Source organism: Lithobates pipiens, unplaced genomic scaffold (assembly GCF_037356315.1).
Source record: "Lithobates pipiens isolate NorthernLeopardFrog02 unplaced genomic scaffold, aLitPip1_a1.2 Scaffold_18, whole genome shotgun sequence".
Taxonomy (NCBI): Eukaryota; Metazoa; Chordata; class Amphibia; order Anura; family Ranidae; genus Lithobates; species Lithobates pipiens.
The window spans coordinates 364,254,506-364,270,502 of record NW_027507758.1 but is presented as its reverse complement, the minus strand read 5'-3'; the positions used below and the strand labels follow the sequence as shown (position 1 = coordinate 364,270,502).

At 49.6% G+C, this 15,997-nt stretch overlaps 1 protein-coding gene across 3 annotated transcripts in view; it reads right to left on the bottom strand.

Annotated features, from left to right (window-relative positions):
* MASP1 (MBL associated serine protease 1) overlaps positions 1–15,997 on the bottom strand; it is a 145,163-nt gene that overhangs the window by 94,384 nt on the left and 34,782 nt on the right. For all 3 annotated transcript variants that reach the window (XM_077487570.1, XM_077487571.1, XM_077487572.1), the window contains exon 3: positions 7,496–7,673. In XM_077487570.1, the coding sequence (XP_077343696.1) occupies positions 7,496–7,673 (178 nt within the window). The remainder of the gene's footprint in view (positions 1–7,495; positions 7,674–15,997) is intronic.

Here is a 15,997-nt window from a genome sequence, read left to right as displayed (position 1 = left end):
CGCCTTTGACCAGCTCAAGACCCTCTTTACCACTGCGCCCATCCTGCAGCATCCAGATCCCGCCTTGCCCTACGTGCTAGAAGTTGATGCCTCGGAGGTGGCCACTGGGGCGATCTTATCCCAACGTCAAGGTTCCAAAGCTTTACTGCATCCTGTAGCCTTTCTCTCGAAAGATGAGTTCCCCAGAGAGGAACTATGATGTAGTGGATCGGGAACTTCTAGCGATCAAAACCGCTCTTGAAGAATGGAGGTATCTCCTGGAAGGTGCCGCTCACCCCATTCTAATTTTTACGGACCATAAAAACTTAGAGTATCTCTGCACAGCCAAACATCTGAGACCCCGACAGGCCCGATGGGCTTTGTTCTTTTCAAGATTCAATTTCCACATTACCTACCGCCCAGGATCTAAGAACAGCAAAGCGGATGCTTTATCTCGGATGTTTCCTGATACCCCAGAAGGAGTCCCACCCAGTACAATTTTGTCTCCCCAAAATTTCTTGTTGATCCAATCGGACCTAAGGCCTTCTATCGAGCTGGCTACTAGGCAGTGTACGGAAACTGAAGTTTCTTCCCTGAGAAGCCAAGGAGGGCTTCTATGGCATCGGGACAAGATTTTTGTTCCCCGGCAAGCCAGGTTACTGGTATTAAAGACTTTCCATGACCACCAACTTGCAGGCCACTTTGGAGTCCGGAAGACGACTGACCTTGTACAGCGGTCCCTATGGTGGCCTACTTTAAGGGCTGACTGTAAAGTATACGTTGATTCCTGTACCATCTGCCAACGTAACAAGGGATCTAACACCAGACCCTGGGGTCTGTTAAGGCCACTGCCAGTCCCGGAAAAACCATGGAAAGAAATTTCCATGGATTTTATTGTAGAACTACCTCCCTCTGAAGGGTTTACGACCATTTTGGTGGTAGTAGACCGCCTGTCCAAGATGGCGCATTTTTTGCCGTTAAGAGGGACTCCTTCTGCCCTGGATACGGCAAAAACTTTTATAAAAGAAATTGTCCGGTTACACGGGATACCTGACAGCATTGTATCGGACAGAGGGGTACAATTCATCTCCAAATTTTGGAAAGAACTGTGTAAATTGCTCTCAATTAGAATATGTTTGTCTTCTGCCTATCACCCACAGAGCAACGGTCAAACCGAAAGAACCAACCAAACGTTGGAACAGTACCTGCGATGCTTCTGTTCCTTTTCCCAGGATGATTGGGTTTCCTTGTTACCTTGTGCAGAATTCGCCTATAATAACTCAGTGCACGCCTCTACCAACCAGTCACCTTTCTGGGCAAACTACGGATTCCACCCCTCATTCCTGCCTAATACCATTCCTGAATCGTCTGTCCCGGCAGTCCAAGACAGAGTAAATCTCATTCACTCAAACTACCAAGTACTTCAAGATACCATGAAGAGGGCCCAGGAGGAGTACAAAAAACAGTACGATAAGAGGAAGAGAGTTAACCCTACCTTCAAGGCAGGAGATAAGGTGTGGCTTTCAGCAGCAAATCTTAAACTGCCATGTCCATCCCGGAAATTGGGACCCAAAATTCTGGGTGCTTTTGAGATCAAACGGGAGATTAATCCCGTAGCCTTTGAACTTGTTTTGCCTGAATCATTTAAGATCCATCCTGTATTTCATGTCTCCCTCCTTAAACGTGTTACCTTTAGTCCTTTTTCAGGAAGAGAAGAAGTGCCCCCGCCTCCAGTTCAGGTTGGTGAAGAAACCGAATACGAAGTTGAGTCCATCCTTGACTGTCGTCGGAGAGGTAGGACTATCCAGTTTTTAATCAAATGGAAGGGGTATTCTGCTGAAGAGAACTCTTGGGAACCTGCCAGTCACGTACATGCTCCTAAGCTTATACACAGGTTCCGCAGCCGGTATCCTGAAAAATGGGCTCGGTTGGGCATCCGGAGGCTGCCCCTTGGGGGGAGGCACTGTCAGGGAAATAGGCGCAATCTCACGAGGTACGTTCGTGTTAGCGCGCGTCGGCGCCTACGAAAGCGCAAAGTAGTTTCAAGACGAACGGCGGACGCTACGTCTAACCAGGCGGGCATACGCGGTGATGTTACGAATACACAACATACTCGACGTAGCCGTACGATCGCCCCGACGCGCTCACGACGTGACCTGGTCACCTCGCCTATTTAAACGTTCGCCTGACAGTGCCGCATCGCTGGATTATTGTCAGCTCTCCTGTGAACCTGTACCCGTGTTTCCTGTTATCCGACCTCCTGTGTACCGACCTGGCTTGCTTGACCTACTCCTGTTATTCTCCTGGCTCTGACTCCTGGCTTGTACTCGACGCTCCTGGTCTGCTTCCTGCACCCGATCCCGGCTTGTCTTGACCACTCTCTGGACTTCTGCTGCCCACTCTCGGACTTCCTAGCACGGTTGCCCCTAGAGACTTGCTTACCCGGTACCTGACCTCTGCTGCTGCTACCTGGCAACCTGTGCTACTGTGGGCACTGCATCCCTGTGTTAACTTCAGGGTTGTGCTGCACTCGGCCGCAAGGGGAGCCCTCTCAGCATCTCGGCCTCGCTCCTGACCGTGACACTACCATCCCCAAAGTAATGGGAAAATTGAACACACAAACCAAACCCTGGAGCAATACCTCCTCTGCTTTTCATCTTTTTCCCAAGATGACTGGGCATCCCTGCTGCCACTGGCAGAATATTTCCGTAATAACTCTATCCATACAGCTATGAACCAGTCCCCATTCTGGGCCAATTATGGATTCCACCCTGCTACCCTGCCTGAAACTATGCCTGAATCTACTGTACCTGTCCTGCAGGACAGACTTGTTTTCAAACAAACCACTTATCAGATTCCATGGGAATCCTTACAGAAAGCCCAAGTGGATTACAAAAAACACTTTGATCGGCAACGGAGGGGGAATCCTGCCTTCAAGGTTGGAGACAAAGTGTGGCTTCTAATGCCAGCCTGAAATTGGCCTGCCCTTTTCGGAAGCTAGGGCTAATATTGGCCCCTTTTGGATCAAACAGGAAATAAACCCAGTGGCATATGAATTATCCCTGCCTAACTCATATAGGATCCATCCGGTCTTTCACACCTCCTTGCTTAAACCAACTGTTCCAGATGCATTTTCAGGGAAAGCAGATCCACCTCCGCCACCAGTGACTATTGGAGAGGTCACAGAATTTGAGGTAGAATCAATCCTGGACTGCAGCAAACAAGGGGGACAAACCCAATTCCTAATTAAATGGAAAGGGTTTCCACCCGAAGAAAGCTCCTGGGAACCCAAAGCCAATGTAGATGCCCCCAGACTCCTCCAAGAGTTTCAGGCCAGATACCAAGAAAAAATTGCCCAAATGGGGATCCAGAGGCTGCCCGTTTGGGGGGGGGGGGCTGTCAGGGGTCAGGGCTCTAGGACCCTGCATCTCTCAGGATACCAACAGTAGGAGAAGGGCCAATGGACCCAGCATCTCTACCAACACTTCACATGGGCCTTTATAAGGAAGCTAGTCGGTGATTGCAGTTACTGGTTGATCTTCAGCTCCTCCAGTGTGATATCCCTGTGTCTCCTGTTACCAACCCAGCTTGTTCTTGGCCTGTCTCCTGTTTGCTTCCTGTGTTTGACCACAGCTATCCATCTGACCACATCTGCTCTGATACCCACCTGGCTCCTGACCTTGGCTATCCATTCGACCACGTCTGCTCTGATACCCATCTGACTCCTGACCTATTCTTCCTTCTGACCATGCTCCAGTTTCCGCATTATCAGAGTCCTGCAACACCTCATGGGTACCACCTGCCTGCTGATTCTATGCCAGCACACCAGCTGTGCTCTGGAACTTCCTGCAAACAGTCCAGCAGGCAACCCATGCTACTTTGGGCCTGACCTCTCCTGTTTTCACCCTCAGAGGGGTCAGGAACTTAGCTGCAAGGGAAGCACTGTCTCTCCATTGGCCACCAGCACCAGGTATGTGATACCTTGATGTCACGCTATCACCGTTGCTAGTGAGGATTGGTGAGCCAGCTGACAGAATAAGCGCATATATACTTTTTTTGTGAGTTTGATTTTAAAGAGGGGGTATTTTAATAAACTAGTGAAACGGAGAACACTAACAAGAAACCTATATTATTTATGTGTGAGGTGAGCAGGTTTTCCGCCTGGAAGTGGTGGCATTCTGAAGGAATTAACCTGGATCATCTGTTTATGTGTCACTTTTGGGTGGAGGAGGACAAATATTAATGGGCTTTGACAGGGCCATTTTTAATTGGTTCCCGACCAGCGCACGCCAATGTATGTCGGCAGAATGGCACGGGCAGGCAAATGGGTGTACCTATACGTCCCTTTAAATTTGCTCGCTCGCGTGCTGGTCGGGACCTCCATGAGTCCGGTCGCGGGTCCCACGGACTTGATCGCCGCGGGCATACCCGCGATCGTCTTGCGGGGCGGTTGAACGAGGAAATGTCATTGTAAACAGCATCTCCCCGTTCTGCCTAGCAACGGCATCTCCCCTTTCTGCCTAGCAACTAGTGACACTGATCTCTGCTCCATGTGATTGGAGCAGAGATCAGTGTTCACTAAATTAGAGCTCAGCCCCCAACAGTTAGTAACACACCCCTAGGAACACTTAACCCTTACACTGCCACCCACTGGTTAACCCCTTCACTGCCAGTGTCATTTACACAGGAATCACTGCATTTCTATAGCAGTGATTGCTGTATGAATGACAATGGTCCCAAAAATGTGTCAAAAATGTCCGATGTGTTCGCCATAATGTCGCAGTCACAATAAAAATCGCTGATCGCCGCAGTTACTAGTAAAAAAAAAATTATTAATAAAAATGCGATAAAACTATCCCCTATTTTGTAAACGCTATAACTTTTGAGCAACCCAATCAATAATCGCTAATTACAATTTTTTTTACCAAAAATATGTAGAAGAATACATATCGGCCTAAACTGAGGGAAAAAAAAATTTTGATATATTTTTGGGGGATATTTATTATAACAAAAATTAAAAAATAATGTGTTTTTTTCAAAATTGTTGCTCTATTTTTGTTTATAGCGCTAAAAATAAAAACTGCAGGGGTGATCAAATACCATCAAAAGAAAGCTCTATATATGGGGAAAAAAAGGATGTCAATTTTGTTTGGGAGCCATGTTGCATGACCGCGCAATTGTCAGTTAAAACGACGCAGTGCCGAATCGCAAAAAGTGGTCTGGTCTTTGACCAGCAAAATGGTCCGGGGCTGAAGTTGTTAATATAGATTGGACCCTGGGCAAACATTTCCCCCCCCCCATCCTATTTCACTCTCCACCTGCTCGACCTGAGACATACAATAAATAGTAGCTCGACTCATAATCAGTTTACTACAGCAGATCAGGTAATGATTGCGATTGGTTGCCAGAGGTTACAGCATATCATTACTGCTTACTAATTAGTTGGTAGAGATTACAGCACATCATTACGGTCACTGACTGGTTGCTAGAGGTTACATCATATCCTTACCGATCACTGACTGGTTGCTAGACATTACACCACATCATTACTGCTCAATTAGTTGCTAGAGATTACACCACATCATTACTGCTCAATGATTAGTTGCTAGAGGTTACAACACTCATTACCACTCATTGATTAGTTGCTAGAGGATACAGCACATCACTACCGCTCATTGATTGGTTGCTAGAGGCTAGTGCTAGAGATTACAGCACATCATTATCACACATTGATTGGTTGCTATTGGTTACTGCACATCATTACTGCTCACTGAGTGGTTGCTATTGGTTACTGTTTATCATTACCATTTTACTTACTGGTTGCTAGAGGTAAACATGGCAATTTCTCTATAGAGGGGCCACTGAACTAAATGTGGCAGTCTCTCTATGGAGGGGCCTCTGGACTAGAGGTTGCAATCTTTCTATGGAGGGGCCCTGGCACTGAAGGTTGCAATCTCCCTATGGTGGGGCCTGTGAAATGTTGGTAGCAGTCTTCTTATGGAGGGGCCCCTGGAGGTAGAAGTTTCTTTATGGAGGCCCTCCAAAAAAAGAAAGTGCTACCTCCAGTCCAGGGGCCCATCTATAGAGGGATTACTACCTCCAGTCCAGAGGCCCCTCCTATTTTAGAGACCCTCTAGAAAGAAAAGCCCCAGTAATGGCAATAGTGAGAGTAGTGCTGTGCTGTGCTCCCCTCTCGGCAGTTCCCCCCCTTCGTGTGTGCTCTGTATGTGGGACTCTCACCAGAGCTACAGTAGGTTCAGCCCATGCATCTCTCTCCTCCTTCTTCACAGCAGGCAGGTGCGGAGTGGCATTGGCGCTTTCTCTATGATAAAGGCAAAATAGAACTGTCACAGTGGGGCGGGGGTTCGAGGAAGCGGATGGCCCCATGCTTGCCACGTGTGCTAGGACATCAGTGGTAGTGCCCATAGTTGAAGAGAAGCTGTATGATGTTAGGTGGAGGACACATCACTCCGCTATGACTGACAGGGCTGCAGCCGGGACTAGAGGAGCAGTATCGCGGCAAATCCAGCCAACTGCTCCTTCTGCGGCACCTGCCCAGCGCTGTCAGAGTCATTTGAAGGAAGTGCCTGCAATTGCAAATTATACTGTTGGCAATGGCAACCATGGGCAGGGTGGGCTCAAGGTTAAGGGGCAGCTGCTTTGTGCCCCACACCAATGATTGGGCCCGGGGAACTTCCTCTTTTGCCCTGCCTTAAAGACGGCCTTGGACTTTTATTGATTTGGAAGATTAAGAGGACTTAATTTATGGCTTTTACTGTATTTTTCACTTTATGATTTTGCACAATAAGTAAGTGCACTCCTGTGACCCACAGGCGTAGGACCAAAAGAGCTTTGGCCTTACTTCTCATTTAATTCGTAATGAGGGCTTGATAGAAATTGGCTAGCAGCTGGACAGATTTTCATCAGTAAGAACAGGGACAGCCACAGTGAACTACTGGCCAATTTCAATATGCCAGTCAAAGCAACCTTATTATCACTGGATGAAACAGCATGTGTCACTGCTAAAGCTATCTGAAAAAGAAGCCTTTTTTTAAACTGTAATGAATCAGATTGGGGTGGTGCTGCATATAAGTCAAGCTAATTGTAAAAGTAAAAATATATTCCAAATCCACAGTCAAATATAAACTGAAAATGTATGCTGTCACTGAGAACCACATGGAAAACAATGCTGTTCTATAACCATTCACAGCTTTAAGGTGTCAACAAAACATGTTATTTAAAGGATTTTTGTATTTTTAATACAAATACATATCAAAAGACCTTCTTGTCACTGGTATTTACATTTTTTTTTTTATTTCGCCTCTAAGTTCAGGTTGACTAAATTTCAAACAAGATTCACCGGACAAATTGAAGCAAAGCAGATTGTGCCATCACTAGAATCCACAAACATTTCTACAAAACTCAACATTTTTTGGTGTAGTAACACTTTAACAAGTGGTAAACCATATATAGTATTTATGTTAGCTAGTTATATGTTTAAATAAAGAGACCTTACCAACTGCACTATAGTGAGCATCAAAGCCGGTGTAACGTTCTTCATTGGAGAAATCAGACCTAAAAGTAAGGCTGAGAAAGTTTCCAGGAGATGTGATTACTTGCTTGCCTGGAGCTTGCTCTGTGTCAGTACTTTCCTTTCCACAGAAAGTTGTCAGCACTTGATCATCAGTCTCTACCTGTAAAGAAAACAATAGCCAACATTCAGATTACTTTGTATATTCTGGAGTCCAGTGCAACATGAATATGAGATCAGTACAACTTTGTTTGTTTTGTCAGATGGTATAGAACAAGGCTGAACATTACAAATACTGACATCTACTGAAGGGTTTCTCAACCTTTTTACCTTGAAGAAACCCTTGGCAAAAGGTTTGAGATCTCGGGGAACCCCTAAAAATAGTTTTCTACAATTACTGTAGAAATAGCATTAAATCAGGGATTCTCAACTGAGGTTTTACAGTACCCTAGGGTTCTATGAAAAGTCCCCAGGAGTTCCCGCCACAAATCAACATTGCAGCCAATGTACTGTATATCCACCCAATGTTGTTTTCAGTTTTCACTGACAGTAAGTACTATCATGTGAACTCGGAGGGCGGCGCCGCGAGGAGTGGAGAAAGTAGGAACACTTTACTGAAAGTGGAAGCGACATCCTGTGTATGGCATTACTGAATGCAGACTACGGAGAGGGGAAGAAGAAAGTAGGGCCACATGGCTGAAACAGGAGGTGACATCCTGTGTATGGCAGTGCTGAATGCAGACTGTGGAGAGGGGGAGCAGAGAGTCGGAGAATGTGACTGGATCAGACTGAATGTAGCAGGAAGGAGGCTTATAATAGCTTTATGTTATGAAGGGCCATCTTTAATATGGATTGGACCCTGCTCCATGCAATTTCGCTCTCCACCCAAACATCACAAAAAAAACAAATACGTAGACCTTTTTTAAAAGCTTTAATAATGTAATCATAAAGAACTGGTCTGTACTCACTGATTGGTTGCTAAAGGGTAACTTCACATGCTTACTGCTCACTGATTGCTTGTAAGAGGTTACTTCACATTATTACTGCTCAATGATTGGCTGCTAGAGGTTACTGCACATCATTACCACTCACCTATTGGCTGCTAGAGGTTACAGCACATCATTACCACTCACTGGTTGCTAGAGGTTACAGCATAACATTACTGCTCACATTGGATGCTAGAGGTTACCGTGCATCATTACCACTTACTTATTGGTTGCTAAAGGTTACAGAACATCATTACAGCTTATATACTTACTTTTATCAATTTTTATCCTTTTATAAGCCATTTATTTAAAGTACTGTAAACAATAAGTACCATACATACACACCAAAAACATGTCAGCAAACACAAAATCGGTACTAAACAAAATAAACAGGCAAACAGCAAATCAGATATAAAATTAGCACCATACTGACATGCCAGAAACATGTCTGCAGACATAGTCAGTAACATACTGACGCACAAGCAAACTTGTCACAGATTACAGACTTAGCAGTAACATGCAACGCCAAGCTGCAGCTAACACAGCCAGCAGACTACTCTCATGCAGTAAAAATTGAATACATTCCAGAGACAAATCAGTTATTCTACCCCTTTACAAAATGCTGGTTCACCCTCATCTGGAATATGTACAGAGGTAAGTAGTAGGTAGGGTAGTGTACAGAGGTCAGTAGTAGGTCGGCAGTGTACAGAGGTCTGTAGTAGGTAGGGCAGTGTACAGAGGTCAGTAATGTGTAGAGCAGTGTACAGAGGTCAGTAGTATGTAGGGCAGTGTACAGAGGTCAGTAGTAGGTAGAGCAGTGTACAGAGGTCAGTAGTGGAGTAGAGGACTGGGCATCACCAGGGCAGAGGATAGGGTATGACAAGGACAGAGAACAGGGGTTCAAGAATAAACAGTTTGGGGGGTCAGCATGGAACTGTAAAGGGGGTAAGCAGAGCGCAGGACAAAGTGCAGGGAGTGAGGGCAAAGTACAGGAGGTGTCATGGTCGTCTCCAGAATCCAGTGGTTTATGGAAGGCCTACCCACGGAATCCCCTCGTTGAGAGTTAACAGGTATCCATGGGCGTGCGTTGGCGCGAACGGACGCACACGGGTGCGTGTAGGTACGAACGGGCGCACGCGGGTGCGCGATGTTGCGAACAAGCGCACGCGGGTGAGCGATGGTACGAACGGGCGCACGCGGGTGCGCGGGGTCACGAACGGCTGCACGGTTTCACGCGGGCGCGCGCAGGCATGCCGTGCGACCGTTCTTGGTGCCCAAAGGGCTACTTAGGAAATCGTGAGACTGCATGGCATTCCTGCGAATGTCACTTCGGATCGGGAGTTCAGTTCACGTCCAAGTTCTGGAGAGCTCTTTGTGGGGTCCTGAAGATCGATCTCTGTTTCTCATCTGCCTACCATCCTCAAACCAATGGGCAAACTGAACGAACGAACCAGACGTTGGAACAGTACCTACGCTGCTTCTCTTCTTTCTCTCAGGATGATTGGGCCCCCTTACTACCTCTTGCCGAGTTCGCATATAATAACTCCATTCACTCAGCCACGAAACAGTCTCCATTATTCGCAAACTATGGTTTCCATCCTTTGTTCCTGTCCAACGATCTTCCAGAATGCCCGGTATCTGCGGTTCAGGAAAATCTTGACTTCTTTAGATCCAACAACAGGCTTCTGCAGGAAACCATGGCAAAGACCCAGAAGTATAATAAAGAGGTGTTTGATAAGAGGAGAAGGGGAGAACTTAATCTCAAGGTCGGGGATCAAGTTTGGCTATCCACTCTGAACCTGAAAATGGCCTGTCCATCTAAGAAGTTGGGTCCAAGGTTTGTGGGTCCCTTTCCAGTTGTGAAAAAGGTGAATGATGTGGCGTATGAACTAAAGTTGCCAGAATCGTTTCGGATTCACCCTGTCTTCCACGTAGCTTTGCTCAAGCCAGCCGTTCCAGATCCCTTTGACAGCCGGAAGGTTGCTCCACCTGAACCCGTGATCATCGACGGTGAAGTCGAATATGAGGTGGAATCCATCCTGGACTGCAGGCGAAGACGCAATCAAATCCAGTTTTTGGTAAAATGGAAGGGGTACGGGCCTGAAGAAAATTCTTGGGAGCCTGAGTCCAATATTCACGCCAGAAGACTGATACTTGCCTTTGAGAGGTCCCATCCGGGTAAGATGGCACAATTGGGCATCCGGAGGCTGCCCCTTGGGGGGGGCAATGTCATGGTCGTCTCCGGAATCCAGTGGTTTATGGAAGGCCTACCCATGGAATCCTCTCGTTGAGAGTTAACAGGTATCCATGGGCGCGCGTTGGCGTGAACGGATGCACGCGGGTGCGTGTAGGTACGAACGGGCGCACGCGGGTGCGCGATGTTGCGAACGAGCGCACGCGGGTGCGCGATGGTACGAACGGGCGCACGTGGATGCGCGGGGTCACGAACGGCTGCACGGTTTCACGCGGGCGTGCGCAGGCACGCCGTGCGACCGTTCTTGGCGCCCAAAGGGCTACTTAAGGAATCTGTTACAGTGCCTCTGTGCTGTCCAGTCTACAGCGTGTCCGGTTACTTTGTCTCCTGATTGTTCCTGATTCTTGTTACCCGGCCTGTTCCTGACGACGCCTGCTTGCTGCCAGCCTTTGACCTTCGGACTGTTTGACCACGCTTCTGCCTTCTCCTGTGTACCATTGCTGCCCGCCTGTTACCGACCCGGCTTGTACCTTGACCACCTGTGCCTGCTGTTGTCTGCTGTCTGCCTGCCAGCTGTTCCAGTCTGACCACCTGTGCCTGCTGTTGTCTGCTGCCTGCCTGCCAGCTGTTCCAGTCTGACCTACTGTGCCCGCTGCCGGCTGCTGCCTGCCTACCAGCTGTTCCAGGCTGACCACCTGTGCCTGCCGTTGTCTGCTGTCAGCTCCAGGGCCGGTTCTACTCTTCACCAGCTTGGCACTTGTGCCCTCTGAACTCTAGAATTCCTGTCCCCACTTCCAGGGATTCTCGAGCCAGAGGCTTACGAGAGGCCACTCCCTGCATTCTGGGCTCCTCCACCAGGTACGTGACAGGAGGATCAAGGCAGGCACAGTACGGTGGGCCTGAAGGCACACACTAGGGGGGTCAGGAGGGCACAGTACAGGGGCTGGGAGGGCACACACCTGGGGTGGTGTCGGAGTAGGCAGAGCAGTGTACAGAGTAGGCAGAACAGTGTACAGAGGTCAGTGGTAGGTAGAGCAATGTACAGAGGTCAGTAATAGGTAGGGCAGTGTATAGAGGTCATTAGCGGGCAGGGCAGTGTACAGAGGTCAGTAAAAGGTAGGGCAGCATACAGAGGTCAGTGGGATTAAGGGTAGAGGAAAGAAGTCATTAGAACATAGAACAGTGTACAGGGGCCACCCAGGCAGAGGACTGGGCATCACCAGGGCAGAAGACTGTGCATCACCAGGGCAGAGGATGGGGCGTGACAAGGACAGAGGACAGGGGTCAAGAAGACACAGTATGGGGGGTCAGCATGGCACTGTAAAGGGGGTAAGGAGAGTGCAGGAAACAGTGCAGGGAGTGAGGGCAAAGCACAGGAGGATCAAGGCGGGCACAGTACGGTGGGCGGGAAGGCACACACTAAGGGGGTCTGGAGGTCACAGTACAGGGGGTGGGAGGGCACACACTGGGGGTCAGGAAGGCACATACCAGTGGGGTCGGGAGGGCACACCAGGGGGGTCAGGATGGCACACACCAAGGGGGTCAGAAGGGCACACACCAGGGGAGTTCAGGAGGACACACACCAGGGGGTCAGGAGGGCACACACCAAGGGGGTCAGGGGGGCACACACCAGGGGAGTTTGGGAGGGCACACACCAGGGGGTCGGGAGGGAACACACCTGTGGGGTCGGGAGGGCACACATCAGGGGGGTCAGGAGGACACGCACCAGGGGGGTTCGGGAAGGCACACACCAGGGGGGTCAAGCGGGCACACACCAAGGGGATCGGTAGGGCACACTTGAGGGGGGTCAGGAGGGCACACACCAGGGGGGTTCAGGAGGGAACACACCAGGGGGGTCAAGAGGGCACACACTAGGGGGGTTCGTGAAGGCACACACCAGGGTTGGAAGGGCACACACTAAGGGGGTTAGGTGGGCATAGTATGGGGTCAGGAGGTCATACACCAGGGGAGTTAAGGAGGGCATAGTATGGGGTCAGGAGATCACACACCAGGGGAGTTCAGGAGGACACACACCGGGGGGATCGGAAGGGCACACACCAGGGGAGTTAGGAGGGCATAGTATGGGGTCAGGAGGGAACACACCTGTGGGGTCGGGGGGGCACACATCAGGTGGGTCAGGAGGACACACACCATGGGAGTTCTGGAAGGCACACACCAGGGGGGTCAAGAGGGCACACACCAAGGGGATCAGGAGGGCACACACCAGGGGGGTCAAGAGGGCACACACCAAGGGGATCGGGAGGGCACACATCAGGGGGGTCAGGAGGGCCCACACCAGGGGGGTAGGAGGACACACAACAGGGGGCTCAAGAGGGCACACGCTAGGGGGGTTCATGAAGGTACACACCAGGGTTGGAAGGGCACACACTAAGGGGGGTCAGGTGGGCATAGTGTGAGGTTTGGGAGGGAATACTCTAGCGAGGGTCAGGAGGCCACACACCAGTGGGGTCAGGAGGGCATAGTATGGGGTCAGGAGGTCACACACCAGGGGAGTTCAGGAGGACACACACGGGGGGGTCGGGAGGGCACACACTAAGGGGGTCAGGAGGGCACACACCAGGGGAGTTTGGGAGGGCACACACCAGGGGGTCAGCAGGGAACATACCTGTGGGGTCAGGAGGGCACACATCAGGGGGGTCAGGAGGGCACACTCCAGGGGGTTTCAGGAGGGCACACACCAGGGTGGTCAAGAGGGCACACGCTAGGTGGGTTTATGAAGGCATAGACCAGGGTTGGAAGGGCACACACTAAGGGGGGTCAGGTGGGCATAGTACGAGGTCTGGGAGGGAATACACCAACGAGGGTCAGGAGGACACACACCAGGGAGGGTCAAGTGGGCACACACCGGGGGGGGTCAGGAGGGCACACACCAGGGAGGGTAAGGAGGCCACACACCAGGGAGGGACAGGAGGGTACAGTACGAGGGCTAGGAGGACACACACCAAGGGGAGTCAGAAGGGCACACACCAGGGGGCAGTGAAAACCTGGAGACAGGGACAATCATTAAGCCCAATTTGTCATAGTGCTTCCCATTTGTCAGCTAACAGGCAGCACTTCCATGCTAAGCTGCAGTAACTCATCAGACCTCTCCGCAGTCTGCATACAGCATTGCCACAAACAGGATGTCACCTGCCACATGCTTTCTCTTTCAGCAATCTGCAGTGCTGCCATACACAGCATTGCATGTGCTGCTTCAGGTACGTACTCCCACTCACTCCACTCCTCCTGGCACTGCCATCTAAATTCACAGGAGCCAGTACTGAGATGACCTAATCCAGGTTACTGAGCCACTATGACTTTCCTCCAATAGTATCAAGTTGCATTGATACAATCATACCTATTTAATAGAGAATAGATTCTAAACCAGAGTAGAGATCTGACCACCAGGGGTGTGCTTCAGCAGTGTGCATAAAAAATTATTAATAAAAAATGCCATAAAACTATCCCCTAAAAAAAACGTGTGTATACACCGCTCCTTCATCGCTCCAAAGATGCTGCTTGCAGGACTTTTTTTTACCGTCCTGCCAGCACACCGGGCTTTCACACTGGAGACACAGCAGTGGCTCTTTTTAGGGTGCTTTGCAAGCACTATTTTTAGCGATGTAGCGCCTACAAAATGCCCCAGTGTGAAAGAGGTCTAATAGTACAAAATGTCTAGACAAGACTCTGTGCACTCCAGTGTTGTTGAATCAAAGCAAGTACATCCTGCTTCTGACCAAACAAATGTGGCAGCAGGTTCCACATACAGTGCAGAGCAAAGTATAAAAGCGCACAAAAAAATCAACACAAAAGCTTGGAGAAAACTATGAAACTACTAGAGATGCTTTCTGAGGTAATCCATTATACTTAATTGACAGAACCACGCATTGCATTTTAATTTTTCCATAATTAAGAGACTCTATGGATCACTTGTCATCCATGAATGTTATTAATGATTCTCTGCAAAATATATATATATATTTCTTGAGGGACACTAAGGTGGATGTCATGAATCAGATGTGACCAGAACTGTGTGGACAGCAACAGAGGAAATCAAACGTATGTAAAATGAGATCATGTAATTTATTTAGGGTAAATAGATATAGATACAACACCTCCAATACAACACAGTGCACAACAAACCAACTACCAGACAGAGACGCACAAATAACAACAGTTGGACAGGTATGTACAATAAATGGGGAACACCAGAATCGTAAACGTAGCCAGGCCAGGGTCATCAATGGGAGATCAGCAGATGGGGACAGGGAGCAAACAGGAGAGGGAGAGTATGGACGGATCAGGCTGCAGGTCAAAGTTAAAGGTAACAGGGTCACAGAAGGGGACAGGTTCAGGTTCAGGTACAAGACACAGGGTTCAGGTACAGGTTTCAGGTGCAGATGATCGCAGGTAGAGGTCAGGGCTCAAGGACAATACCAAGGCAAGTGTGTGAGTGCTTGCCGGGTATTAATACACATCTCCTGCAATCAGTCTCAGGTGATGCCTGATCCCAGGAGATAATGTCGGCTCCACACTGCTGGGAAACACCTGCTGGTGGATGCCAGTACTGCGGCCCAAGGATCAGATAGTGCCACCAGCAGGTGAAACCTTTCCTGGTAGTTCCAGACTGCCAAGAGACACCAGCTGGTGGACATAAGTACTGCAATCCATAGGTTTGACAGCCCCACCAGCAGGTGAAACCTTTCCTAAAAGTACCCCCCGAAGGAGCAGCCTCCGGACGCTCCAACTAGCCGCTGCTGAGAAAAGTCCATGGCATCAAGCCAGGCGGTGGGCAGAGGCATATCAAACTGGGCATGAAGAAAGTCCAAAGCATCAAGCCGGGCAGCAGACAGAGGCACACCAAGCTGGGCGTGTAAAAGGTCCATGGTTTTAAATTGGGCAACCGGCAGAGGCAGCGAGCAGTGGCACATCAAGCCAGGCAGCGGGCACAGGCATGTCAGGCTGGGCAGTTGGCACAGGCACGTCAGGCTGGGCGGCAGGCACATGAAGCTGTGCAGCGGGCACATTGATCTGGACAATGGGCACAGACACAGCAAGCTGGGCACAGGAACAGCTTGGCAGCAGGCACGGACACATCAAGCTTTGCAGGAGGCACAGAAACATCAAGCTGGGCAGCAGGCACAGGCACATCAAGCTGGGTAGCAGACACAGGCACATCAAGCTGGGCAGCAGGCACAGGCACATCAAGCTGGGCAACATGCACAGGCATGTCAGGCTGGGTGGCGGGCGCAGGCATGTCAGGCTGGGTGGCGGGCACATCAAGCTGGGCAGTACGCACAGGCACAT